This window comes from Sciurus vulgaris (assembly GCF_902686455.1).
Source record: "Sciurus vulgaris genome assembly, chromosome: 11".
Classification (NCBI taxonomy): domain Eukaryota; kingdom Metazoa; phylum Chordata; class Mammalia; order Rodentia; family Sciuridae; genus Sciurus; species Sciurus vulgaris.
Window position 1 is genome coordinate 54,359,818 of NC_136472.1, and position 9,488 is coordinate 54,369,305.

Consider the following 9,488-nt stretch of genomic DNA (forward strand, 5'->3'; position numbering starts at 1 on the left):
CTCAGTGGTCAAGTGCCCCTGAGTTCAATCCCTGGTAAACCCCACCCGCGCCAAAAAAAAGAACCATAATAAAATTTCACATAGGTTTTAAATAAGACAAATTATTTTGTCTCCTTATCAAAAATGGGGACTAGTCTTTTTATACCTCACTCTTTGGGCACTAAATTCTGAACTAAACTCTTAGAGAAATTATGATTTTTTGCTCTCTTTTAAGGGTTTTACTAATTCAGTACTGTGAGAGAAACTGGAGGTTTTGATTTGGACTAAATTCCCTCCAAATGACTAAATAGCTAAGTCTTTAAGTCATTGAGTCTGTGAAAGGTTCTCAAGAAATACAGCTAACTCTCTGATATATTGTAAATGTTTAGCACGTGTAGAAATAACGTGTTACCTTTTTACACATCATCATTTGAAGTAGACTGCTTTATTCTACAGAAGGCCATGAATGGTGAATTGTTGATTAGGTAAGAGAATACCCTCAGTTAAGGACCTGTAAAGTTTGGAAGTCCACAAAACCACCCTCACTCTGACACCAGTTGCCAGTTCAAGCGTTCCCAAAACCACACTCAGGCTCTGTAATTCTCTAGAAGGACTTAGAGAACTCACTGAAAGCTATTATACTCACAGATTACAGCAAAATGATGCAGATTTAACATCAGCTAAGGAATGAAATGTATAGGGTAATCCAGAAAGTTCCACATTGAAAGCTTCTGGTTATTCTCTTCCAGTGGAGTCATAGTGCTGACTTTCCCTAGCCACAGCATGTAATAATAAGCACAGAGTGTTTTCAACCAAGGAAGCTTACCTGAGCTTTGGTGTCCAGAGCTTTTATTCGGGTTTGGTCATGAACATATGGTTGGTTCACTCCTCATAGGGCTTTAGTTTCCAGGCCCTCCAGAAGTTGAGCTGTTTCCGTAGCAAAGCCTACCATTGTTTAGACTGTTTTGTGTGACCCAAGGCCACCAAGTAAACAAAGGCATTCATATGTTTTTCCAAGGGTTTAGAGCTCTCCCTCAGAAGCCAAGAGCAAAGAACCCAGTCCTCTCCCTCTTTGGGTAAGGCTAATTCCTTATTACAAAGAACCAGACCATACAATACCTTGGTTTTCTTTGTTTGTTTGAACTTTAAAAAATACCCTAAAGTACCACCACCCACCCCCCAAAAAAATTGAAGATATGCAAAAAAACTACCTGCTGTTAGTATAATTTGAAGATGTTAAGGCAACAGAAGAGTACTGGAAAAAGAGGGTACCTACCACACATAAGACCCTGGGTTCTGTCCCCAGCCTCATGCGTGAAAGAAGAGTACATGTTTACTTAAGTATGGGCTGGGCCACCACACGTTACAAAGCAGGAATTATGGCAGGCTCCTATTCTTTGAGGGATGGTTTCATAATAGAGAATAGGTTGAAAACTTAACTTTGGTTTATATATCAAAAAGTGGAGATTGTTACAGAAAAGATTTAATGCATGTTGCATTTTTCTAATGTGTTGAATTTATTTGGAGAAACCAAAATCATAAACTAGTTTTCACGAACTCTGGCAAAAATGGCAAACGAAAGCAAGTCAAGAGATTGAATTATGGTACTATTGCCTAATAAACAATTTGTGTGTCCCCTTGGAAACAGAAATAGTGTCTTTAAAGAATTTATCTAATGAAGAGGCTTATTATTATGGGCCAGACTATATGGGCAACAACCAGACTCCATTTTACCCTGAAACTCCATGTTCTGTAAGCAGTGCTTCTCCCTTGAGAAAACTCTGCTGTCCTGATCCTGCTTAGAAAGGCAAATGTTTCTGTTCTTTTTATACAATGTAAAATTGTTCTCTTTTTGGTTCCTATTTTTCTTGGACAAAATACCCTGTCAGAAAATGATTGTCTAGACGTTAGTAACCATTCCTTAACTTGTACTCACCAATTTCATCTTCTGCATATGATTTTAGATCTCGTGATGTTTGTTTGTAGTTCTGAATCATAGCCACAGCCACTTATGATTAATGTATTGACATGCTTTGCTTATGGTATAAAAGATGTGCTCTAACCTTTGAGGGGGGTCAAGGAGTATAGATTTGCAGTCTACCCTTGTCCTGCCAGCTGGTAAATAAAAATAGTTCCGTCTCCTGCTTCAGGATCTATCCACTTGGTGATTTATTGTAATCTTGCCATAACATTACCACTGAATTGTAGTGGCTGTTGATGCATATTTATTTGAGCAAATTGAAGCAGTGATAGTGTTGAAATCCATAATGTTAAGTATTTTATTCATTTTTCAACACCCCTTCGAACTATAGCCCCTCAAAGCAATGGAGCTTCGGACGTTATTTTCTGATTTTCAGATAGTAGAATCGTTGAGTAGCTCTTTCATTTGGTTTTATAACACTTTGCTATTTTAGTATTGATATGTTGATTAACAATTTTAATTACTGTCTACATTCCAGCACAAATAAGAGAAAGGAAGGTTCCAGTAAAGCACATCCTAAGGACTTCTAGTTCCTGGGACCTTGAGATTGTTTTTATCCAGGACTCCTAGAAGATAAGTAATTCTGTTGGTTTTAGGAAATCATTCAGCAGTTTGCCACTCATGTTTAGTATTTAGGCTGCATAGAAGACGTATATGGTCCCTCCCTGTTAGTTTTTAAACTGATCATAGTAAGAACTGTTAAGAAAGTAAGTTCCAGTTGTGCTGGTACTTTGAGAATTAATTATAGGTTAATGGAAAAAAGATGAAGATTAGTCTAAATCATAACTTCATGGTAGAGGTGAAATCTGATATTCAGGAGCATTAAACTGTTAGTTTAGAATGGCTTAGAGTTTGTTGAAGGGAGAGGTAGTGCTTGTTATGGAAAAGAGCAGGATCATTTTGCCAGTAAAGTACGCAGGGCATTTGCAAGGCCTTCAGGAAGTTTGCCTTTCATAGACTGTGGGTAGCATAATTTAAATAGAGCAGGTAAAGAACATAAGTTTAAGAATGATATTGGGGTAATAGTGACAAGGCCAAAAAATAGACATTAATAGTAGCAACAAAATAGATGACATGGATTTCAGCAATATTTCTTAACCTTTTTCTCATTATTATTCCCCTACCCTTTCAGCCTTCTTAGACTTTTTTTCCCTAACAAAAATGTTATACTGTTATCTATATGTATATCTTGACTTTATACATTAAAAAGGCAAGATTTCTTTTCACTTCCTAAATCCAATATTTACCCTTGTCGGATAGGTATGGAGGTGATATCACCCCCATTGAGAATGTGCATGGATAAGAATGACAATAAGACCAAACTTGAACTCAAGAGGTTAAAACTAGAGAGAACAGGCTTTATACCCCATGTTTTGTGACTGGTAAAAGATGAATAAATGAGCCTTTCCTTGACTTCATGGAGTGTAATTGCAGAATAAGAACAAAAACAAATAGAAAAAGTAGTCATTGTACTTTAAATAGAATTAGGAAGAGGTATAGATGCAAACTTCAAAGCATTTAAAAAGGATCTGGAGAAATAAGTTGTCTTGCTAAGAAAGGAAGGTGTTTTAGTTAGCTTTTTTTTTTTTTTTTTTAATGTCACTGTGACCAAAAGACTTGACAAGAACAACATAAAACAGGGAAAGTTTGGGGGTTTTTTTGTTTGTTTTTGTTGTCAAAGTGACTTTCTGTTTTTTTATTTTGTTTTTCGTTTTATTTTTGTTTTTGTTTTTGGCGGGGTGGGGTGGGGTGGGATGGTACCAGGGATTGAACCCAGGGACTCTTAACCACTGAGTCACATCCCTAGCCCTTTTTTAATTTTATTTTGAGACAGGGTCTCTCTAAGTTGCTGAGGCTGGCTTTGAACTCGCGATCTTCCTGCCTTACCCCCAAGCCACTGGGGTTACAGGTGTGTGCCACCATTCCCAACTGGGAAAGTTTATTTTGGCTCATGGTTTTAGAGGTGTCAGTCCATAGACAGCCAGCTCCATACCCCTGGGCCTGAAGTCATGGATCATGGAGGAACAGCATTGCTGAGGAAAACAGCTCAGGACATGGCAACAAGAGAGCAGAGAGAGTAAGCTCTGCTCACCAGGGACAAAATATGTACCCCAAAGTACACCCCCCAGTGACCTACCTCCTCTAGCCATCTTCACCTGCTTGCAGTTACCACCCAGTTAATCTGTACCAGCAGATGAATCCTGATTTGGTTATAAATCTCAATCTAATCATTTCACCTCTGAACATTCTTGCATTATCTCATACATGATGTGAGCTCTTGGGAGATACCACATATCCAATCTAATAGAAAATTAAATCTTTTGAACAATGAAGAGCTAGGCAAATAATTAAAGGGGTTGGGATTCTTGTTCCAAAGCAGAGAGGAAGAAAAACGGTGGAAGACTTCTGTTGATGGTATTTGCCTTTTCTGATAATACCTGCAGATGGTTGCCTTTGTGGAAGATGATAAAAGAGGATGTAGGGCTTTAGGAAGGAATCAGAGGGATGTAGGATTTTGGTTAGACTTAGGGTCGCGAGCCCTTTGATCAGGCAGAATGCAAATGAAGCCACCCTCCGGGGGGCAGCCTATCTTCAGGGATACATGAGATAGACAAGGAGTCAGAGCTGAGGGGAGATGCTTACTGGGAGTAGGAGTGGTACAAACATATCAGAGATGCCAGAAGTGAGCGAGTGAAGATGTGAATGGGTAAGTTCAGAAAAGTTGCTAGAGTTTGTCAGGTGACTTCATTGTATGCATGGGAGGGAGTGGATAAAGGAGTGGTAGAAGAGACTACAGTGTCGGAAAAAAACAGGGAAATGAATGAGCTTAGAGGTAATGGCAATAGCTGGTAAACTGATGAAAATACTAGGAAGTGAGGTATTAAGAGAAGCCAGGAGTGTGAAAAACAAGACCTCAGTTTTCATAGGGGAAAATTCTGAATTCCAAAGCACAGGTTATCTGAAAGAGTTAATGCTTTTGTTTCTCAAAAATATAGAATAATATGCTGAAGTGATTTTGTAAAATGAGAAGCGAATTCTGAAACATATACTATATGGATTTGTATGTTAATAATCAACCAAAAAGGGCTGGGGTTCAACCATAGAAATGAAAAGTTGTACCCCATTTATATACAATGAATTCAAATGCAGCCTGTAAAAAAATAAAGTCAATTTAAAGGGGGGGGAAAAGGGCGGGGCTGTAACTCAGTGGTAGAGCACTTGCCTAGCATGTGTGAGGCACTGAGTTTGATCCTCAGCACAACATATGAATAAATTAAAAAATAAAGGTTCATCAACAACTAAAAAAGTTTTTTAATGGTGTTTGTTAAAAAATAATAATAATCAACCAAAAGTATTAATTGCCTCTGTGAATCTGCAAGATGGATAGTTTTGGCTCCCCTCATCAGGTTTCTAGATGGAAAGGCAGAGTCCCTTGTAGGGAGAAATAGTGAACACTGGAAGGCAGTGTGATGTTGGGACTTTTTCACTGTACCAGGGTCCCTAGGACACTCCTCAGAAAAACCTGAATACACTAAGCTCATTTTCATCTGCTAGAAAAAGAAAATCTAACTCAGAGACCCTCTCTTCTGTCGTGGAAACAAAAGGGAAAAAAATAACTGTACTTCCCTTCAAAAACTATGATGCCTGAGGACTCCAGAGTCTCCCAGGATAACTGGGTAAAGACCAGCTTCTATGAGAAGACAGTTTTATTAATCAAAAACTAAAAAAGACAACAACCAGACCAGTTTCTGGAACTGCAAAAGATGTGATCAAATGGGACATTCAAGAGCATGTGTGGAGCTGAGTACAATGGCGCATGCCTGTAATCCCAGGAACTCTGGAGGCTGAGGTAGGAGAATCACAAGTTCAAAGCCAGTCTTAGCAATTTAGCAAGGCCCTAAGCAACTTTGCAAGATCCGGTCTTAAAAAAATAAAAAGGGGTGAGAGGACTAAGGGTATGGCTCAGTGGGTAAGCACCCCCGAGGTTCATTCCCTGATATTAAAAAAAAGCATTTGTGGCACTAGTTGCAGAGTATTTAGGACAGCATACTTCCTTTGTAGACAGTGTGTCTTGGCATCAGGGAAGGACCTGTAATGAATGAGAACATGGGTGGTGGGACTTTGGGCACATTTTTACAAGCAGACTGAAGAAGTCTGCTTCCCTGATGAGTGGTACTATGTCAACTCAAGGTGAAAGTGATACTTTGTTAATCTGTAATCATCCCTTATTCATTATTGGCAGTTAAGGTTATATATACTTCTTATGTTCCTATATGGTCTTTTATAGTCAAATATAATTTTAAAAAATGTCATTTATATGTTTGCTGATTTAGGACCATAACTGAAGAACATTAAGAGTAATAAATAGCTGAGAGATAAATTATTTGATCTGAAATGTGCAAGGAAATGATCATACTGATTAGAGAATTTGAAAAAAGAAGAGTAAGGAGTCTGAATATAACAAATTTATCAACTGTTGAATTTTTGGATGTCATTCTCTGTTACTCATCTGTTCTATCTTTTCCTAGGGAGTAAAGGAGCAAAAGTCTTGTAGAAGCCAGGGAGCCTTACTAACCTGTTCGTCTTATGTGTTGACGATTTAGGAATCATTGTAATATTTAAGGTTGTAGCTTCTGCCTATTCAAGAAAATAACTAATTGGGCTGTAAATATGGAAAGAGTAAATATGGATTAAAAGAATAATCTCTTGGAGGGAAAGTTTCTGAATCAACTCACATTTTTTATGCTGTTTATTATGAAATTGTAGCAAACATTTTTTTTTTTTTCTTTCCTCCTATTTTGAAAGTGTCTGCTCATATTTGTCCAGTTCTCTGAAGGTTCCTGTGAGAGGAATAGAAAGAGCTTGGTAAATAAGCACATTTTTTTTTGTCTTTGTCTCCTGCAGGTCCCAGCAGAGATGGCACAATCAGTGAGGACACCATCCGAGCCTCTCTCATTTCAGCAGTCAGTGACAAACTGAGGTGGCGAATGAAAGAGGAAATGGATCGAGCTCAGGCAGAGCTCAATGCCTTGAAACGAACAGAGGAAGACCTGAAAAAAGGTCACCAGAAACTGGAAGAAATGGTCACCCGTTTAGATCAAGAAGTAGTAAGTAATTCATCCAAGACTTGAGATTTTGGGATTGAAGTATAGCCATGGCAGAGTGTTCTGTGTATACCATAGATATGTATGCATAGAGTTCAGAAAATTATAGAGGTCCAACACTTTGGACATTTGACTATAGCTTCCATATAGCATTATTTAAAATGGAGGCCACGTTTATTCTTTGGGATGTAGATGATATTTAGAGCATTTTGCTTGCACCTTTGCCCAAAGGTGCAAATACCCTAAGTTGAGCAGATTTAGTAACAGTGACCAGAGTCACCATTATCTGGTTTTCATTTAGCCTATGAGATCACACTTTTTCCTCTACTTTTGACCAGTGTGATATTGGAAACATTACTTTCACCCATGATTACTTTGAACAGTGAACAGAGACTAATAAACAATAATAGTCTCTTCCTATGAAATTGTCTGACAAGCAAATAATTATGTACAAATTAGTATAAAGTCTTCATGCATGGACTGTTCTGTTTTCAGGCTGAAGTTGACAAAAACATAGAACTTTTGAAAAAGAAGGATGAAGAACTCAGTTCTGCTTTGGAGAAAATGGAAAATCAATCTGAAAACAATGATATTGATGAAGTTATCATTCCCACAGCCCCACTATATAAACAGATCCTAAATCTGTATGCAGAGGAAAATGCTATTGAAGACACTATCTTTTACCTGGGAGAAGCCTTGAGGCGAGGAGTAATAGATCTGGATGTCTTCTTAAAGGTATGTGTTCCTCAGTCTGCTTTCCAAGTTTTTGGAACTTGTGCTCTAAGGACACTGACCTTGAAAACCACAAACCCTAGAGAATCTCTCTGTAGGGGTTTTTTCCATACAAGAGCAAGCAGGTGAGGTGTATGACCATTAGCAGTGTTTTAGAGTGCCAAGGATCAGTCCAAGTAAGGAAAAACTAGGCTAGAGATTGCAGTCCCCATCCACCTGGCAGAATCAAGATGACTGTAACTCTTCTATTGTAACTGTTGTGCCTGAATGTATCAGGAAGCACAAAATTCCATAGGTTCTTTCAGGTCATACAACTTAAATTGAGATTACTGACTGTCCACTCCATCTTTTAGTTCTTAAGTTGTATAATTTTAGATTGGTTTTCCCAGATAAACAGCCCTCTCCAAGGAAGCGGGCTGTTCTTTTGAATGAAGGTTTTCCTAGGCTTAATGTTGTTGTACAGATAGGAAAATCTAGTAAGCCAGGTTTGGTTACTGCTGTTTGTTGGGTCATATAGCAGAATATAGCAGCAGCCATCCTTTGGATATTTGGTCCAGCTGCTGGTGGTGTCTCAGTGTATATGTGAGGCTGGTCAGGCCTTGTAATTGATCTTGCTTATCTGTCTTACTGTGGGTGAGAGGCTAAACCATGTGCCTTAGGTCTGATGCAAGCTTAGGTATGATGCAGGCACATGACTTGGTATAAACCAGAGACCCAACAGAGAACTCTGTACACCGTCTCCTGCTTTGGTGGCATAGTATAGGGAAAGATGCACCTGGATAGGTAAGAGAAGTACGCTACTTGGTAGGGACTGGACTATGGACAAAAGCTAACCATATGTTGCTTATCCTTGCCCTTCCCCTTCTTATGACCAAGGGAGAAGAATTGGGTAACTTCCATTAGGATCATAGTACAAGTATCCCTGGCATCTTGGTTGAGATTTCAAGATACAGCTTAGTAGGAGTGTAGCTCAGTGGGAGAATGCTTGCCTAGCTTGTGTGAAATTCTGGGTTTGATCCCCATCACCACTAAAAAAAAAAAAAAAAAAAAAGATAAAACTGAAAATCCTGAGCCAGATCCTGGAATGTGGTGCTTTCCCCGTAAACCTCAGAAGACTTTGCCCTTTTATATATAGTCTTACTGACATCATTGTGGTTAAGTTTTAAAGCCACATGTAATGAGGTAGTGATTCCAAACAAAGGTTGATATTAGTAATGTGTTTAGGATTCCTAGATTCCATCTAGGTTATAAGCTGTCTGATACTTAATGTGTGAGCCTGGATCAAAGCCATTCTAAACTGTTTTAAACTTTTTCCCTCCTCCCAGCATGTACGTCTGCTGTCCCGTAAACAGTTCCAGTTGAGGGCACTAATGCAGAAAGCAAGAAAGACTGCTGGTCTTAGTGACCTCTACTGACTTCAGCTGGAGTTTGACCTCTTCTTAAAGCATTCTTTTCTTCTCTTCCTTTCTTTTATCAGTAGGTAACCAGAATAAGTTATTGCAGTTTATCATTCAAGTGTAAAATATTTTGAATCAATAATATATTTTCTGTTTTCTTTGGGTAAAGACTGGCTTTTATTAATGCACTTTCTATCCTCTGTAAACTTTTTGTGCTGAATGTTGGAACTGACTGCTAAATAAAATTTGTTGCATAATTTTTCTCATCTTTCTTGGACTTCTTTAGGAAAGATC

At 38.4% G+C, this 9,488-nt stretch overlaps 1 protein-coding gene across 1 annotated transcript in view; it reads left to right on the forward strand.

Moving 5' to 3' along the window:
• TSG101 (tumor susceptibility 101) overlaps positions 1-9,460 on the forward strand; it is a 50,708-nt gene extending 41,248 nt beyond the window's left edge. The window contains exons 8-10 of the mRNA XM_079101865.1: positions 6,866-7,068; positions 7,561-7,800; positions 9,123-9,460. Of these exons, the coding sequence (XP_078957991.1) occupies positions 6,866-7,068; positions 7,561-7,800; positions 9,123-9,212 (533 nt within the window). The 3' untranslated portion in view covers positions 9,213-9,460. The remainder of the gene's footprint in view (positions 1-6,865; positions 7,069-7,560; positions 7,801-9,122) is intronic.
• Positions 9,461-9,488: the final 28 nt, after the last annotated feature.